At 47.4% G+C, this 19,759-nt stretch overlaps 1 protein-coding gene across 3 annotated transcripts in view; it reads left to right on the top strand.

Moving 5' to 3' along the window:
• The window catches only part of LOC129815736 (integrin alpha-7-like), a 95,045-nt gene that overhangs the window by 36,872 nt on the left and 38,414 nt on the right, over positions 1-19,759 (top strand). For 2 of the 3 annotated variants that reach the window (XM_055869806.1, XM_055869809.1), the window contains exons 2-12: positions 4,816-5,023; positions 6,912-7,167; positions 8,142-8,273; positions 14,112-14,319; positions 14,722-14,915; positions 15,172-15,260; positions 16,434-16,660; positions 16,766-16,827; positions 17,940-18,109; positions 18,474-18,623; positions 19,381-19,496. In XM_055869806.1, coding sequence (XP_055725781.1) covers positions 4,816-5,023; positions 6,912-7,167; positions 8,142-8,273; positions 14,112-14,319; positions 14,722-14,915; positions 15,172-15,260; positions 16,434-16,660; positions 16,766-16,827; positions 17,940-18,109; positions 18,474-18,623; positions 19,381-19,496 — 1,812 coding nt within the window. Of the gene's footprint in view, positions 1-4,815; positions 5,024-6,911; positions 7,168-8,141; positions 8,274-9,677; positions 9,786-14,111; positions 14,320-14,721; positions 14,916-15,171; positions 15,261-16,433; positions 16,661-16,765; positions 16,828-17,939; positions 18,110-18,473; positions 18,624-19,380; positions 19,497-19,759 lie in introns of all 3 variants that reach the window. The other variant, XM_055869807.1, reaches the window with a different exon arrangement.

Genomic DNA, 19,759 nt, shown 5'->3' with positions numbered 1-19,759 from the left:
CCCTCCATGCCTCTCTCCCTCCCTCCATGCCTCTCTCCCTCCCTCCATGCCTCTCTCTCTCCCTCCCTCCATGCCTCTCTCTCTCCCTCCCTCCATGCCTCTCTCTCTCCCTCCCTCCATGCCTCTCTCTCTCCCTCCCTCCATGCCTCTCTCCCTCCCTCCATGCCTCTCTCCCTCCCTCCATGCCTCTCTCTCCTCCCTCCATGCCTCTCTCTCTCCCTCCCTCCATGCCTCTCTCCCTCCCTCCATGCCTCTCTCCCTCCCTCCATGCCTCTCTCTCCTCCCTCCATGCCTCTCTCCCTCCCTCCATGCCTCTCTCTCTCCCTCCCTCCATGCCTCTCTCTCTCCCTCCTCCTCCATGCCTCTCTCTCTCCCTCCCTCCATGCCTCTCTCCCTCCCTCCATGCCTCTCTCCCTCCCTCCATGCCTCTCTCTCTCCCTCCATGCCTCTCTCTCTCCCTCCATGCCTCTCTCTCTCCCTCCATGCCTCTCTCTCTCCCTCCATGCCTCTCTCCCTCCCTCCATGCCTCTCTCTCTCCCTCCATGCCTCTCTCTCTCCCTCCCTCCATGCCTCTCTCCCTCCCTCCATGCCTCTCTCCCTCCCTCCATGCCTCTCTCCCTCCCTCCATGCCTCTCTCCCTCCCTCCATGCCTCTCTCCTCCCTCCCTCCATGCCTCTCTCTCTCCCTCCCTCCATGCCTCTCTCCCTCCCTCCATGCCTCTCTCTCTCCCTCCATGCCTCTCTCTCTCCCTCCATGCCTCTCTCTCTCCCTCCATGCCTCTCTCTCTCCCTCCCTCCATGCCTCTCTCTCTCCCTCCCTCCATGCCTCTCTCCCTCCCTCCATGCCTCTCTCTCCTCCCTCCATGCCTCTCTCTCTCCCTCCCTCCATGCCTCTCTCTCTCCCTCCCTCCATGCCTCTCTCCCTCCCTCCATGCCTCTCTCCCTCCCTCCATGCCTCTCTCCCTCCCTCCATGTCTCTCTCTCTCCCTCCCTCCATGCCTCTCTCTCTCCCTCCCTCCATGCCTCTCTCCCTCCCTCCATGCCTCTCTCCATCCCTCCATGCCTCTCTCTCTCCCTCCCTCCATGCCTCTCTCTCTCCCTCCCTCCATGCCTCTCTCTCTCCCTCCCTCCATGCCTCTCTCCCTCCCTCCATGCCTCTCTCCCTCCCTCCATGCCTCTCTCTCTCCCTCCCTCCATGCCTCTCTCCCTCCCTCCATGCCTCTCTCCCTCCCTCCATGCCTCTCTCCCTCCCTCCATGCTCTCTCTCTCCCTCCCTCCATGCCTCTCTCCCTCCCTCCATGCCTCTCTCTCTCCCTCCCTCCATGCCTCTCTCCCTCCCTCCATGCCTCTCTCCCTCCCTCCCTCCATGCCTCTCTCCCTCCCTCCATGCCTCTCTCTCCTCCCTCCCTCCATGCCTCTCTCTCTCCCTCCCTCCATGCCTCTCTCTCTCCCTCCCTCCATGCCTCTCTCCCTCCCTCCCTCCATGCCTCTCTCCCTCCCTCCATGCCTCTCTCTCCTCCCTCCATGCCTCTCTCTCCTCCCTCCATGCCTCTCTCTCTCCCTCCCTCCATGCCTCTCTCTCTCCCTCCCTCCATGCCTCTCTCCCTCCCTCCCTCCCTCCATGCCTCTCTCCCTCCCTCCATGCCTCTCTCTCCTCCCTCCATGCCTCTCTCCCTCCCTCCATGCCTCTCTCCCTCCCTCCATGCCTCTCTCCTCTCCCTCCATGCCTCTCTCCCTCCCTCCATGCCTCTCTCCTCCCTCCATGCCTCTCTCTCCCTCCATGCCTCTCTCCCTCCCTCCATGCCTCTCTCCCTCCCTCCATGCCTCTCTCCCTCCCTCCATGCCTCTCTCCCTCCCTCCATGCCTCTCTCTCTCCCTCCATGCCTCTCTCCCTCCCTCCATGCCTCTCTCCTCTCCCTCCTCCTCCATGCCTCTCTCCCTCCCTCCATGCCTCTCTCCCTCCCTCCATGCCTCTCTCTCTCCCTCCCTCCATGCCTCTCTCCTCTCCCTCCATGCCTCTCTCCCTCCCTCCATGCCTCTCTCTCTCCCTCCATGCCTCTCTCTCTCCCTCCATGCCTCTCTCTCTCCCTCCATGCCTCTCTCTCTCCCTCCATGCCTCTCTCCCTCCCTCCATGCCTCTCTCTCTCCCTCCATGCCTCCCTCTCTCCCTCCATGCCTCTCTCTCTCCCTCCATGCCTCTCTCCCTCCCTCCATGCCTCTCTCTCTCCCTCCATGCCTCTCTCTCCTCCCTCCATGCCTCTCTCTCCTCCCTCCATGCCTCTCTCTCTCCCTCCCTCCATGCTCTCTCTCCCTCCCTCCATGCTCTCTCTCTCCCTCCTCTCTCATGCTCTCTCCTCCCTCCTCCTCCATGCTCTCTCCTCCCTCCCTCCATGCCTCTCTCTCTCCCTCCCTCCATGCCTCTCTCTCTCCCTCCCTCCATGCCTCTCTCCCTCCCTCCATGCTCTCTCTCCCTCCCTCCATGCTCTCTCTCTCCCTCCCTCCATGCCTCTCTCCTCTCCCTCCATGCCTCTCTCTCTCCCTCCCTCCATGCCTCTCTCCCTCCCTCCATGCCTCTCTCCTCCCTCCATGCTCTCTCTCTCCCTCCCTCCATGCTCTCTCTCTCTCCCTCCTCCTCCATGCCTCTCTCTCTCCCTCCCTCCATGCCTCTCTCCCTCCCTCCATGCCTCTCTCCCTCCCTCCATGCCTCTCTCCATCCCTCCATGTCTCTCTCTCTCCCTCCCTCCTCCTCATGCCTCTCTCCCTCCCTCCATGCCTCTCTCTCTCCCTCCCTCCATGCTCTCTCCTCCCTCCCTCCATGCCTCTCTCCCTCCCTCCTCCTCCATGCTCTCTCTCTCTCTCTCTCTCTCATGCTCTCTCTCTCTCTCATGCTCTCTCTCTCTCTGTCTCTCTCTCTCTCTCTCTCTCTCTCTCTCTCTCTCATGCTCTCTCTCTCAAGCTCTCTCTCTCATGCTCTCTCTCTATCTCTCTCCCGTTTGCTCTTGCTCTTTCTAATTCCCTCTCTTGACTCTCATTCTTCCTCTCTCTTTCTCTCTTGCTCTCTCTCTCTCCCACTCCCCCCACTCTCCCCCTCTCTCTCTGTGTCTAGCTTCCGGGCCTGTGCCATGCGATGGCTGATAGGAAAGAGAGAAGAGAGAGGAGAGAGAGAGAGAATTGGTTGGAATGTTGTTCAACGGTGCGTTTTTAAATAGCCCCCTGGACCAGCCAGCCCCCTTACCAGCCAGCCCGTATAAGGCAGAAGCCAGAGCCACTGAAAATGCAACCGTTACAAAAGATAGGAGGGGGTGGGAATCATGATAACACATAGTAATATCAGGGATAGATCCAACCTCCCAGTAATATGTTGATGCTTTGTGTGTCAAAGAATAGAGACCTCACTGAAAGTGACTGAGACTGTCGTTAACAACATGTCAAATATACAACATCTAAACGAACTAGCTCAGGAGAGCAGGTCATACGTAACAATAATAGTAATTTATTGCATTTCTATATCACGTTTCATAGAATAAAAAAAAACAGAAAACAAGCAATATATCATGTCAGGTCAACCAATAGAGGCCAAGTCTTTGAAATCTGTATCCTCTGAAGATGGAGAGGGTCAGTTCATGGCTGGAGTGGAGAGAGCTGGACAGAGGATGGTAGATGATGGTGATGGAGTCTGTTGATGATCTTGTAGGTCAAGTCTTATAGCCTCTGGACTTCTCCTCGTCCAGTCTGTGTAACATCCATTTGGCTGAGGCCTCAGCAGCTCTGGGCGCCAGAAAGATCACCACACAACGTTCAGAATAGTAGCCAGTCGTCCTCACCACGAGCCCTCTGCCTCAGCACTGCTGGATTCCTCTATCTGCCATTCCTCTCACTCTTCAGGCGGCTCCTCAAATTGTCAGCCAGGTGAAATAAAAAAGCTGGTACCGTGTTCAGATGCTTTTTTCAAACCAAAACATTAGACAGTAGCGTCAGAATGGTTTCCTGTTTTCTGACCATGTGACCTGACCAGAAACATCTCCAGGAACCAATAAAAGTCCATAACTACATTATGGGGCCCACAGTTTTTACTGGTCAGGGGGTGACTAATGTTGCCAGTATCACCAGAACCCAGAGCCAAATCTTGAGTGTGCTGGCCAGCTACTTAATCACTTGTGTTTCGATCAGTCTGTCATGAGAGACTTCGCTCCTAATAACAGTTGTGTGTGAAGGAAGCTTTCCTGGCCTAAAAGGCAGTGGTGGAAAAAGTAAGTAAATGTCATATTTGAATAAAAGGAAAGATAAGTTAATAGAAAATAACTCAAGTAAAAGTGAAAGTCAACAAGTAAAATACTACTTGAGTAAAATTATAAAAGTATTTGGTTTAAAAATATCCTTAAGTATCAAAATTAAAAGTAAAAGTATGAATCATTTAAAAATACTTATATAATGCAAACCAGATGGCAACATTTTTCTTGTTTTTTTAATTTACAGATAGCCAGGGGCACACTCCAACACTCAGACATAATTTACAAATGAAGTATTTGTGTTTAGTGAGTCTGCCAGATCAGAGGCTAGAGAGATGACCAGGGTTGTTCTCTTGATAAGAATGTGAATTGGACCATTTTCTGTCCTGCTAAGCATTGAAAATGTAACAATTAATTAATTTATAAGTCCAAAAATGGATGCAGCAACTACTGATTACCCTTTTAGATAGATCTCCAGGAAACAATCACATAAAGTATTAAACAATATAATACAATTTGCTACTCTACGATACTTTTATTGTCCATTTCCATAGAAATTCATGTGTGTTTGTGTGTCTTGCTAACAGGATCCTGGTGGGGGCGCCACGGGCCAGAGGACTGGGCATGATGCAGAGGAAGCGCCCTGGCGCTCTGTACCGCTGTCCAATCACAAGCGAGGAGTTTGACTGCGAGCGCGTGGACATCGATGGAGACGTAAACCTGGACTGGGAAAGCAAGGACAACCAGTGGCTAGGAGTAACAGTCAAGAGCCAGGGGATTGGAGGAAAGGTGGTGGTTAGTACACAGTACACAACTACACAGAGGTTTCCCTGACCAACTCCAGGCCCTGGTTAGAGCCTGTAGCTCGGGTCCAGAGGTTTCCCTAACTATCTCCAGGCCTTGGTTAGAGCCTGTAGCTCGGGTCCAGAGGTTTCCCTAACTAACTCCAGGCCTTGGTTAGAGCCTGTAGCTCGGGTCCAGAGGTTTCCCTGACCAACTCCAGGCCCTGGTTAGAGCCTGTAGCTCGGGTCCAGAGGTTTCCCTAACTAACTCCAGGCCCTGGTTAGAGCTTGTAGCTCGGGTCCAGAGGTTTCCCTGACCAACTCCAGGCCCTGGTTAGAGCCTGTAGCTCGGGTCCAGAGGTTTCCCTGACTAACTCCATGCCCTGGTTAGAGCCTGTAGCTCGGGTCCAGAGGTTTCCCTGACTAACTCCAGGCCCTGGTAAGAGCCTGTAGCTCGGGTCCAGAGGTTTCCCTGACCAACTCCAGGCCTTGGTTAGAGCCTGTAGCTCGGGTCCAGAGGTTTCCCTAACTAACTCCAGGCCTTGGTTAGAGCCTGTAGCTCGGGTGCAGAGGTTTCCCTATCTAACTCCAGGCCTTGGTTAGAGCCTGTAGCTCGGGTCCAGAGGTTTCCCTAACTAACTCCAGGCCCTGGTTAGAGCCTGTAGCTCGGGTCCAGAGGTTTCCCTAACTAACTCCAGGCCTTGGTTAGAGCCTGTAGCTCGGGTCCAGAGGTTTCCCTAACTAACTCCAGGCCCTGGTTAGATCCTGTAGCTCGGGTCCAGAGGTTTCCCTAACTAACTCCAGGCCCTGGTTAGAGTTTGTAGCTCGGGTCCAGAGGTTTCCCTAACTAACTCCAGGCCTAGGTTAGAGCCTGTAGCTCGGGTCCAGAGGTTTCCCTGACCAACTCCAGGCCCTGGTTAGAGCCTGTAGCTCGGGTCCAGAGGTTTCCCTGACCAACTCCAGGCCCTGGTTAGAGCCTGTAGCTCGGGTCCAGAGGTTTCCCTGGTCAGTTTGAGTGGTTAGGACAGTGTTTTCCTCGGGACCCTAAGAGGTGCATGTTTTGTTTGCTCTTGTGTTACACAGCTGATTAAAATTATCAACTCATCATCAAGCTTTGATTATTTGAATCAGCTGTGTAGTGCCAGGGCAAAAACCAAGACGTGCACCCCTTGGGGTAGCCAAGACCGAGTTTGGGAAACGCTGAGTTAGGAATAACTCATGTTTGTAGAATAGCCAGCCATCTATTGTAGTTGTCTCAGTTATGATGAGATGGTAGTACTACTGCTCCTGCCTCTGTTCAGACCTGTGGGACCTCTTCAATGAACCAGAGTTGTGGGACCTCTTCAATGAAGAGGCGGCAGGTAGCCTAGTGGTTAGTGCGTTGGTCCAGTAACGGAAAGGTTGCTGGATTGAATCCCCGAGCTGACAACGTAAAAATCTGTCGTTCTGCCCCTGAACAAGGCATTTAACCCATTGTTCCTAGGCCGTCATTGTAAATAAGAATTTGTTCTTTAACTGATTTGCCTAGTTAAATTTAATTAAAAAAAAATATGAATCAGACCTGTGGGACCTCTTCAATGAAGCAAACTTGTGTCCACCTGTACGAGTTGTGTTTAGCATGTCTGTAGTGTAGTAGACCATCTATTCCAGTTACTTAGCTTCTCTGCAGCCTCTGTCCAAACCTGTAGGACCTCATCAATGAACCAGACCTGTAGGACCTTATCAATGAACCAAACCTGTAGGACCTCATCAATGAACCAGACCTGTAGGACCTTATCAATGAACCAAACCTGTAGGACCTCATCAATGAACCAGACCTGTAGGACCTCATCAATGAACCAAACCTGTAGGACCTCATCAATGAACCTGCTACTCTATTCCTCTCCTGCCCCTTTTTTCAGGCGTGTGCCCATCTGTACGAGCTGCGTCAGCGCGCGGGCCTGCCATCGGAGACGCGGGATCCCATCGGGCGTTGCTACGTGCTCAGTGAGGACCTGACCGAGAGGGATGACCTAGACGGAGGAGAGTGGAAGTTCTGTGAGGGGCGACCCCAGGGACACGAACAGTTTGGCTTCTGTCAGCAGGGTCTGTCTGCCGCCTTCACACCCGACAACCAATTTATCATGTTCGGAGCTCCTGGAACGTACAACTGGAAAGGTACAGTGACAGACTTTTTTATTTTTTTTATCTCATTGAGACACACCTGTATAAATACAGGTTAAATAGTGATGACTGACAGCTGAGGTGTTTCAAATGGTAGTTAAGTCAAAGCTTGTTGTCAGATGTTTTCATATACGTCTTATTGTGTCTATTCAGCTACTATACAGTATGCCTTTACTTATTGAATCGGAAAAATATTTTGGGCACTTTCTAAAGTGATGGAGTTAGACTGAAAATATATTATTGGAGTTTTTTAGTCAGTTCTTCCCTTACAATTGTCTTAGATGCAAAAGCGTACTGAAAAAAACTACCCAGAAGCCATCAATTCTGTTTTCATAAAATTACATGTATTTCATTGGACAAATCATTGCCTACTGATAAGCCTAGTGACTGGCCTCAGCAGTCATACTGATCGATCAAAGTGATTGATTCCCAGCAGGTAGTTAATGGGCTGATGGATGGAACTGTCATTATTTAATGTCAGGGATCAACATGGCTGGAATTATGGATCATTATTATATTCATATATTAAACAGGCCTTAGGTGGAGTCACAATTTACATGATATTCTTCTTGACATTTTCACTGTGGATCCCTAGAGATGGTTTACTTTGTCCTGTACATATCTGTTTTGTATGTGTTTGAAAATGAAAGTGTGTGTGTTTGGCAATAGAGAGAGAGAGAGTGTGTGTGTGTGTGTGTGTGTGTGTGTGTGTGTGTGTGTGTGTGTGTGTGTGTGTGTGTGTGTGTGTGTGTGTGTGTGTGTGTGTGTGTGTGTGTGTGTGTGTGTGTGTGTGTGTGTGTGTGTGCGCGTGTGCGTGTGTGTGTGTGTGTGTGTGTGTGTGTGTGTGTGTGTGTGTGTGTGTGTGTGTGTGTGTGTGTGTGTGTGTGTGTGTGAGAGAGAGAGAGAGAGAGAGAATGCTTTTCTGCGTCTGTCTGTCTGTCTGTGTCCTCTAACTTTGTTCCTTCCAGGAGAGATGCGTGTCCAGCTACTAAACCAGACTTTACTGGATCTGGGTTTCTATGACGACGGGCCCTATGAAGTGGCGGATGAGAAACAGCTGAATGCTCAGCTGATCCCTGTACCCTACCATAGTTACCTGGGTAGGACCGTCCCTGCCCAGCCCTCTCCTGCTCCTCTCACACAGCTGTCTGCCTGCTGCACTGTCTCACCAGAGATCACTGAGCACAGCATAGCACAGGACATGAGAGAAGGCCAGGGAAGGATGACAACTGACGACACACTCTACCCAAAATAAATACCTATGGCAGACCTAGAGGACTCAGAGTAGCTACCAACATGGGTCTAGAAAGGCAGACTGGCCCAGACCAGTGCGGTGCAGACCAGTAGTGGACTACATAGAGAAAAGGTGGCATTTCAGACACACCCTTGTACTGTTTCTCTGTTTCTCTCCTGTCCGTATGGGCCATCCCTGACCCTGCTCTTTGTATGAGTGTGATTCACCAGAGATCCACCTCAATATTCTGAATACTTTCCCACATGAAATAGCTACTGTAGGAATGGACCAATCATGAAGTAGCTACCGTAGGAATGTACCAATAATGAAGTAGCTAATGTAGGAATGGACCAATCATGAAGTAGCTAATGTAGGAATGGTCCAATCATGAAGTAGCTAATGTAGGAATGGACCAATCATGAAGTAGCTACCGTAGGAATGGATCAATCATGATATAAATGACACGCAGAGAGACTCTGTGCGCTGTGGATACCAACAGACCTTTCATAACTGGTGGGGTCAGAAATATTACAATATAATAATAGGTTACTTAAAAGAGTTATATTATTATCTCACAGTCGACATGGCCTGTTGGTGTATCTGCTTGTAATAATGTCATTATAGTATAATAAAATATAGTATACGATATATATAAAACTTGTACTTTGGTAGCAAATTTCTGTCATGCCATACCGAAATTGTCTAAAAAAATACAAAGTGGTCTGGGGCCAGTAGGCCATGCAGTTGGTTAAAAAGCGCAAACAGATCTGGCAACAGGCTATTTCATAGTCAGAGCAGTTGGCTAAACAGCACAAACAGATCTGGGACCAGGCTATATAACAGAGTTGTCTAAAGACACAAACAGATCTGGGATCAGCTTATATCATAGTCAAAGGAGTTGTCTAAAACAACATAGAGAATTTGGCTAAACATTACAAACTGATCTGTGACCAGGCTAAGTCTGTCTGTTCTTGGAGTCAGTGGGTTTGCATTTCCCCTACAGACATTTCTGGCAGTGCATTCTGGGTACAGCGTGAGTCAGTCTTGTCGTCCTTCTGTCACGTACCAGTGGTTTACCCACAAACCACTGGTACCAGGAAGAAGAAAACACACAATCACAGCACAGTCCTTTCTCACCTGCACTCCCTCTCTCTCTCCTTGTCACCCTGTTCCCCTTTATCACCTCCCCTCCCCTCCTCCACTCCCTCCACCCCCTCCACCCCTCCCCTCCCACTCCTTCCTCTCTCTCTTCCTCTCTCTCGGGCCGCAGGGCTCTTGTTCATGGCTAGTCCCGATGAAGATGCGCTGGTGTACAAAACTCTGGAGCCACACTCCAACCGGCCCATGTTTGAGGACGTAGCTCAGAATAGCTACTTAGGTTTGTAGCTTGGAGTGAGGTGATTCATGTTGATACAACTTACTGTATCAAGTCTCCAGGGTCGTGGTCAATTCAATTTCAATGCCAATCAATTCAGAATGTAAACAAAATTCCAATTCCAAATTTGTCCACATTGAAAAGCATTGAAGAGAATTGGAATGTCAGTGTACTTCCTGAGTTGATTAGAATTGGAGTGGAATTAACCCAAACCCTTCTGTGCTCCCACCTGCCCTTACCCCCGTGTGTTGGTGGATGCTCGTTGCTAGCTCTTCTCTAGAATGTGTTTAGAGTGTACGTAGATTCGAACATAGAACTCCTGTCTGGTCTGCATGTCTCTCTGTGTTACTATCAGTCTGTACTGTCTGTCAGTCTGTTTGGTGTAGTGGTCTGTACAGCCTGTCATTCTGTCAGTCTGTATGGTGGGGTGGTCTGTACAGCCTGTCAGCCTGTCAGTCTGTATGGTGGGGTGGTCTGTACATCCTGTCAGTCTGTCAGTCTGTAGTTTACTCTACGATGTGGTGGTTTGGAGCTGTCCAGGGCACCTTGGTGGTGGTTCTATATACAGTACACCTAGATCTACATTCTTATCTACGTTCTGTAGGTACAGCTAACTTTGCTAAGTAAAATAAAGGGGTTTGATGTGAAACAAGTTAGTAAGTAAAGCAGAAATTATAAACAAATCTCACAGTGAACAAAATATTCTGAGATCACCGTGGTAATCGTCCATGGAGGATTTCTGTGTAGAAAGACAATACCAACACTAACATGTACAGTATACTGTATCTCAAAGAGGGATATGCAGAAGGTTGAATGATACTGCTCCCACAGCGTAGGCCGCATGGGGAATAGAGTGTTTAGAATCTGCATTCTAGTGCACAGTAAAGAGCAGTCCTTTCCTTGGAGCTGAGGGTTCAGAGCAGTCCGTTCCTTGGAGCTGAGGGTTTAGAGCAGTCCGTTCCTTGGAGCTGAGGGTTTAGAGCAGTCCGTTCCTTGGAGCTGAGTGACATCTCTCTTATCGATAAGAGATACTTGCTCGTTCCCATTTTAGATCCAGCTAATGGACTCTAACCAATAACGTTTTGTCCATCCGATTGATTGTTCCCATCAACCATGTGGATCTATTCTACATCCGTAAATCTCTCTATTCTCATCCTCCTCTATACAACAACTTGATTGCCTCTCAAAGAGCTCCTTATTCCCTATATACAGTATAGTGCACTGTGGGCCCTATAGGCTCTGATCTAAAGTAGTGTACTGTGGGCCCCATAGGACCTGGTCAAAAGTAGTGTACTGTGGGCCCTATAGGACCTGGTCAAAAGTAGTGCCCTATATAGAGAATAGGGTTCCATTTGGGAGGAATATCCTGCCTTATCCCTCGTCCTCCACATCCTTAATGGCCATTATAACCTTTGACCCCTCACTTCTAACTCGCTGCATGTCTTCATTCACCCTCTAACCAAATGACATAATGACTAAATACACATACCATATGTTTTGCACGCGTACTAAAAGGCCACAGACAGACGATAGTGCTATTACTGGTTGTGTTTTAGCTTAGTTAAATGGCAGATTTAAGTTAAATCCAAATAAAAATGCAGAATTAAATGTAAATGAATTTCACCACAGTCTGTTGTCATCTTCATCTCTGACTGACTTCGCACGGGAATCTACTCATCTTGGCTGATAAAGATATCTAATGTACTGTATAGTATAATAACAGTATGATCCTTTATAGTCCAGGACTTCTGGGAAACCAGCCCTCTATGCATTGTCTTATGTCTAATGGAGATTCTCCAATAAAATTATGTCTTAGTCCAAGACCAGGCTTGATATGTGTCCGGGAAACTGGTCCCTAATGTCTTAAAATGTTAATAGCTTATTGTAAATGTAAATAGCTTATAATTAAATCCAGTCTTTCGACTGAGTGAACAAGTCACTCTACCCAGGCAGCAGCAGTTGTACATGCTGTTTCTTCTCAGATCGTATCCATTAAATCTGATTACTGTTGGATAGAGAACCCAGCGTAGTCCACTGATGAGTCAGGCCCAGTTTTTCCACAGTAACTGCCAAAATAAATACTGCCAATGAAAAATGAAATGTTTCAATTTTACAATTTGTCTCACACGATTTTCCGTTGGCAGAAAGTCCCACTGAGAACTACTGATCAGACATCAGTAAAGTAGCTACAATATATTTAGATCCATTTATACCTCACATAAGTCTTACAACCACGAGGGCCCTCACTGTAGACAGCTGCACAACACAACTGTTTGCAGGGGCCCCATTCCCGAAACCTGGAGGGCCCCTTTCCCGAAACCTGGAGGGCCCCATTCCCGAAACCTGGAGGGCCCCATTTCCGAAACCTGGTGGGCCCCATTCCCGAAACCTGGTGGGCCCCATTCCCGAAACCTGGTGGGCCCCATTCCCGAAACCTGGTGGGCCCCATTCCCGAAACCTGGTGGGCCCCATTCGGTTTAAAAAAGGTTGCAGGATAAAGCCTCCCTTCCCTTTATAGCTTTACGGAGCAGATTGGACTTCTTTATGTAAAAGACAGAGAGGATCCGACTTCTTTATGTAATAGTAAAGGCCTCCGTTATTTGGGGTAGATATCAACTCTAACTGTAGCATTCATCTTAAAGGGACACAGCTCTATTAGTTACTTGTTCTACAGTGAGTCAGACAGCAGAATTCCACACCTGTTGCCGTGGAGCTTCTACAAAATGCATCAAAACAGAAAAGCTACCGAACAACTGTGTGCTGAACAACTAATGAGGTCATAGTCTATATAGTTGGTCCTTTAGCAGACACTCTTATCCAGAGCAACTAGTAAGTCCCTTGCTCAAGAGCACATCAACAGATTTTTTAACCTAATCAGCTTTGGGATTTGAACCGGCAACCGTTCAATTACTGGCCTAACGCTCTTAACCACTAGGTTACCTGTTCTCTCATGGCAAATTTATTAACTAGTTATGATTCTCAAGCTGGTTAATTATTTGACCAGACTAAGTCTTACAACCAGCATCCTACAGTAGTTTAGGAAACCTTTTGGTCATTCCACACCTGTCGCCCTGAACTTCTCTGTGTCCGTCTCTGTTTGTCTCTCTGGATGTTTGTCTAGAGGATGCTTTAGCACAGTATTTGTCTGTCACTCTTTAAAAAAAATAGTATTTGTCTGTCTCTGTGTTTGTCTATGAGATGCTTCTGCCTGAATGTTGACCCTGGACTAAAACAAGACTCCCTGCCAATCCCTCCTCTGACACCCTGCATGTTGGAATAGAGCATTCTTTTTTTGTCATTGTGATTTAAATGATTTGAATCTAATATTTTTCCACACATGCTCATGTCACACCACATGCACGTTCAATTCCCTCCTCTTTCACTATACCACTGCAGACACACCCCTCACATCCCTACACACAACACACCCATCACACCCCTACACACAACACACCCCTCACACCCCTACACACAACACACCCCTCACACCCCTACACACAACACACCCATCACACCCCTACACACAACACACCCCTCACACCCCTACACACAACACACCCCTCACATCCCTACACACAACACACCCCTCACACCCCTACACACAACACACCCATCACATCCCTACACACAACACACCCCTCACATCCCTACACACAACACACCCCTCACATCCCTACACACAACACACCCCTCACATCCCTACACACAACACACCCCGAGGGAAATCCCATTCAAGTAAGATGAATGCTCTGTTTACATGCTTCCTGAGCAGGAACAACTGCTGCACTACAATAACACTAGGAATCTTCTGTTTCACTTCTTGCCACACACACAGACCTAGTCTTTACCTCTGTAGAAGACAAACAATGCCCACCTCCACACACACACACACACACACACACACACACACACACACACACACACACACACACACACACACACACACACACACACACACACACACACACACACACACACACACACACACACACACACACACACACACACACACACACACACACACACACACACACACACACACACAGACCTAGTCTTTACCTCTGTAGAAGACAAACAATGCCCACCTCCACACACACACACACACACACACACACACACACACACACACACACACACACACACACACACACACACACACACACACACACACACACACACACACACACACACACACACACACACACACACACACACACACACACACACACACCCCTAGTCTTTACCTCTGTAGAAGACAAACATGCCCACACACACACACACACACACAACTACTGCTGCTAACTGTTATCCCATGATGCCTTGCTCCAGGCTTCTCAGTGGACTCTGCTACAGGCATAATGAGTCGTGGTGAGCTGACCTTCGTGGCGGGGGCTCCGAGAGCCAATCACACGGGAGCGGTGGTGCTGTTGCGTAAAGATAACATGTACCGCCTGGTGCCACAGCACATCCTGTGGGGAGAGGAGCTGGCTTCTTCCTTTGGGTACTCTGTGGCTACGGCTGATCTCAACAGTGACGGGTGAGAACTAATGCATATGTCTGCTGCTGATACTATTGATAGTAGTGTATGGGAATGTATAGACAGGTACTCTGTGGCCATGACTCAACAGTGATGGCAGAGTAAGGTTCCACATTTCCAGAAAATTCCCAGTTCCCGTGTTTTCAGAAATCCCAGATGGAAGTTTTCCGGGAATTAGTTCGGAAAGGATGGAATCCTATAACTGGGAATACTCTGACCAGGATTTCTAAAGCACCTTGGAAAAGGTTTATTTCAGTTACAGATGTTTATATTTATATAATATATAAATAACCATATGTTTATATTTGTAGCCGTCATCTTCTTGTTTCCACCCAAGATTCTGTCGAGCTCTTTCTGAACCTCCCTCCCTTTTCTCCCTCCCTCCATGTTCTCTCCCCCCAGCTGGACTGACCTGATAGTGGGAGCTCCTAACTACTTTGACCGAAAAGCAGAGATCGGAGGTGCTGTGTACATCTTCCTCAACCCATTCGGTAACTGGGAGTATGCTCAGCCAATCAGGCTCAACGGAACCTATGACTCCATGTTTGGATTGACCGTCAACAATGTGGGAGACTTGGACAGGGACGGATATGACGGTGAGGAAGGACTGGATCAAATCAAATCAAAAGTTTCTTTAAACAACATTCACTTTACAATCCACTGATTTGAAGGGCCTGAGTCACTGGTTCGCATCCCAAATGGCACCCTATTCCCTTTGTAGTGCACTACTTTTACCAGGGCTCTTGACAAAAGTAGTGCACTACATAGGGAATAGGGTGCCATTTGGCACGTATTCCTATTGTCCTTAGGGTCAAGTTTATATGCAATGTGTTTCTGTCTCTCTCCGTCCAGACATCGCTGTGGGGGCTCCGTTCGATGGAGATGGCAAAGTGTTCATCTATCGAGGCTTGTCCTCAGGCATCGACACCAAGCCTGCACAGGTAAGAAGAGCCTTTAGAAAGCTTGTTGCTCGTCACTGAGTGTATTGAGTTGCACCTCCCCTGATTTTGCCCTCAGAACAGCCTCAATTCGTTGGGGACATGGACTCTAAGGTATTGAAAGCATTCCACAGGGATGCTAGCCTATGTTGACTCCAATGTTTCCCCAACTTGTCAAGTCGGCTGGATGTCCTTTGGGTGGAGGACCATTCCTGATACACATGGTAAACTGTTGAGCGTGAAAAACCCAGCAGCGTTGCAGTTCTTGACGCAAACCGGTGCACCTGGCACCTACTACCATACCCCGTTCAAATGCACTTACATCTTTTGTCTTGCCCATTCACCCTCAGAATGGCACACATACACAATACATTTCTCAAGTGTCTCAAGGATTAGAAATCCTAATAGGACCTAAGTGACATCAATAAGGGATCATAGCTTTCACCTGGATTCACCTGCTCAGTCTATGTCATGGAACGTTAATGTTTTTTATAGTCAGTGTATATATGATATACTATATTTAATATGATACTGTGAAATGACCATTTGTATAATAGCAATATCCATGTATTTCAGTGTTTATGATTGCCATGTGTATATTGTTACCCTTTTACTACAGTGGGATAAATCAGGGTAACACAGAGTGTTTCTTGGTAGTCTTGAACAAATCTTCCTTGAAACAAACGTATACACCTTAGACACGGTAATGGGCTTATAGAGATGAAATGTATTCATTTGTATCCCAATATTAGACTTGACTATACATCACAGAAGACTGAAATATAACAAACCCATTTGACATACAAACACCAGATTTTTTTTACGTTTTATTAATTCTGAAATTCTGAAAAATATGAATAACATTCCACCCATGAGGCCAATAGAGGGTGATTTGGTAATTTGACTGTAAGAAAGGTTTACAAATGGGAAACTTTCGAAGTAAATGGTCTCATCATATCAGAATCAAAGCCTCGACTCTGGTGTCGCAAACTTCATGGTGGTCATATCGTTAAGTCTCAATAACAACGATGCGATTCAAGTTCAATTAAGTTTACTGACTGATAACATCACACCATAATTGCAGGTGTGTGGGACTATCTGAATAATAATTACAGGTTTAAAGTTGCACTTGATTATACAAGTTAACACACGTGACCTTCATGTTGCCCCTCACAGATCCTGGATGGAGTGGACGAGGGGGTGAAGAGGTTCGGCTACTCCATCTCAGGCGGCATGGACATCGATGGGAACCTGTACCCTGACCTGGCAGTAGGCTCTCTCGGTGATAAGCTGGTTCTGTACAGGTCTCGCCCGGTCATTCACGTGACCCGGGACGTGTCCATCGAACCTCAGCAGTATATTGACTTGGAGCAACACAACTGTAAGGGGAGAGATGGAGTGTGGTAGGTGTCGCAAATGACATTCATTTCAACCTTCACTGCCACGTCTGGTAGTGTGCTTCTGCTGTTGACAGGTTGTTGTTCGCTAACTTTATTCTCTGTTGTTAGTGTGGAGGTCAAAGCCTGCTTCACCTATACTGCTTATCCAGAGACCTACTCACCAGACATCAGTGAGTTACTATACTGTACACATCTCTGTTTAATACCAGTTGGTTTATCTGTCTGGTAAAATGTCCAGCTGTCTAAAATAGTGTGGTAATATGTCCAGCTGTGTAAAATAGTCTGGTAATATGTCTAGCTGTGTAAAATAGTGTGGTATATGTCCAGCTGTCTAAAATAGTCTGGTAATATGTCCAGCTGTGTAAAATAGTCTGGTAATATGTTTAGCTGTGTAAAATAGTGTGGTATATGTCCAGCTGTGTAAAATAGTCTGGTAATATGTCCAGCTGTGTAAAATAGTCTGGTAATATGTCTAGCTGTGTAAAATAGTGTGGTAATATGTCCAGCTGTGTAAAATAATCTGGTAATATGTCTAGCTGTGTAAAATAGTCTGGTAATATGTCTAGCTGTGTAAAATAGTGTGGTAATATGTCCAGCTGTGTAAAATAGTCTGGTAATATGTCCAGCTGTGTAAAATAGTCTGGAAATATGTCCAGCTGTGTAAAATAGTCTGGTAATATGTCCAGCTGTGTAAAATAATCTGGTAATATGTCTAGCTGTGTAAAATAGTCTGGTAATATGTCTAGCTGTGTAAAATAGTGTGGTAATATGTCCAGCTGTGTAAAATAGTCTGGTAATATGTCCAGCTGTGTAAAATAGTCTGGAAATATGTCCAGCTGTGTAAAATAGTCTGGTAATATGTCCAGCTGTGTAAAATAGTCTGGAAATATGTCCAGCTGTGTAAAATAGTCTGGTAATATGTCCAGCTGTGTAAAATAGTCTGGTAATATGTCCAGCTGTGTAAAATAGTCTGGTAATATGTCCAGCTGTGTAAAATAGTCTGGTAATATGTCCAGCTGTGTAAAATAGTCTGGTAATATGTCCAGCTGTGTAAAATAGTCTGGTAATATGTCTAGCTGTGTAAAATAGTCTGGTAATATGTCCAGCTGTGTAAAATAGTCTGGAAATATGTCCAGCTGTGTAAAATAGTCTGGCAATATGTCCAGTAGCTTATCTCTGGTGTGTTGTAGTGTGCTGGCTTTTCTCTGATTCTCTTTCCTTCTTTCATTCCTCCCTTCCTTTCCTCCCATTCCTTCATTCCTGCCTCCCTCCCTCCAACTAGCCCTGGTCCTACTCATCGAGGCTGACACCGAGCGCAGGAAGCTCGGCCTGCCCCACCGTGTTAGCTTCCTGGGTCGCAGTGCACAGGCGGCGGAGTACACACACACTGACGAGGTGGAGCTGAAAGGTCAACGCCATCCCGCCTGCCAGAGCGCCACCTTCCAACTACACGTACAGTACAACATGACACAATCATTTCATCTGAATACGAACGGGAGGTGTTAGAGATTACAACTACAGAATATATCAATGACCTTTTCTTTCCACTATGCAACAGCAAAAAGGGCAAAGCGAAGTGTTCAGTTCTGCCAGTGCTCTCTATCAACCAGTACATGCAGTTGCACTGTGTTACAACCCTGGGTAGAAAAAGTATTTAAGTTGTGCTTTATTTAGCTAAACTGGCATAATTGAACAATTTAATAATTGTCTTAAAAGTTGAATGAAAACAAACATTATTTCCTTCCAACTCCAATATCATATGACTTCCATATAATTTGAATCTCGGTGAGTAATTATTGAATTCTTTCAAATACAGGAGAATATCCGTGATAAGCTGCGTCCCATCTCTCTAGCCATCACCCACACCATCAGACCCCCCATGTTCTCTTCAGACACTAACCCAGAGGAACGAGACACGCTACCTCCCGTACTGAGTGTTTCCACCTCCAACACCCTGCACTCTGAGGTCAGTACCTTTACCTCCTGTACTGAGTGTTTCCACCTCCAACACCCTGCACTCTGAGGTCAGTACCTTTACCTCCTGTACTGAGTGTTTCCACCTCCAACACCCTGCACTCTGAGGTCAGTACCTTTACCTCCTGTACTGAGTGTTTCCACCTCCAACACCCTGCACTCTGAGGTCAGTCCCTTTACCTCCTGTACTGAGTGTTTCCACCTCCAACACCCTGCACTCTGAGGTCAGTGCCTTTACCTCCTGTACTGAGTGTTTCCACCTCCAACACCCTGCACTCTGAGGTCAGTGCCTTTACCTCCTGTACTGAGTGTTTCCACCTCCAACACCCTGCACTCTGAGGTCAGTGCCTTTACCTCCTGTACTGAGTGTTTCCACCTCCAACACCCTGCACTCTGAGGTCAGTGCCTTTACCTCCTGTACTGAGTGTTTCCACCTCCAACACCCTGCACTCTGAGGTCAGTGCCTTTACCTCCTGTACTGAGTGTTTCCACCTCCAACACCCTGCACTCTGAGGTCAGTACCATAACAACAGAACCAGGGAGCATACTGATCTGCATTTTCATGAAGAGAGATGGTCGTGTTACATGCCTAATTAATACATACCTGTGTGATACAGGTATACTACAGGGTTTTGTTATTTCACAGTGGGGGAACCAGTTTCCCAAAGTGAAATCATTTGGACATTTAAAAAGATTTAAGGTCAATTCTATGATTTTAAATGTGTACATGTCTGTCTCCTCTGTTGCAGGTGAATTTCCTGAGGGAAGGATGTGGCGATGATAAGATCTGTCAGAGCAACCTGAAGTTGACCTACCAGTTTGGAACCCGACCTCCCACCTCTGACCTCTTCACCCCTCTGCCAAGGTTAGTATGACTTCTTCTTTGTATATCGTCATCTCCCGGAGAAGAGGAGTTGAGCAATTCTAATAGCTGTTACATTCTACATTGTATTTGACCATTCCTCTATATCAGAGCTGCCCAACACTGTCCCTGGAGAGCTTTGATGACAAGATGGCGCACACAGACACGGTCGCCCTGTTTCTAGCTACTAGACAACTTTGCAGTATTTCATTTTTTTTAATGGTATGGTATTTCTTATATTATTTGCCCAGAAAGTTTCTTGTATT

This window comes from Salvelinus fontinalis, chromosome 18, assembly GCF_029448725.1.
Source record: "Salvelinus fontinalis isolate EN_2023a chromosome 18, ASM2944872v1, whole genome shotgun sequence".
NCBI lineage: Eukaryota > Metazoa > Chordata > Actinopteri > Salmoniformes > Salmonidae > Salvelinus > Salvelinus fontinalis.
The sequence above is the reverse complement of the archived record's forward strand: the minus strand, read 5'-3'. Positions and strand labels throughout refer to the sequence as shown.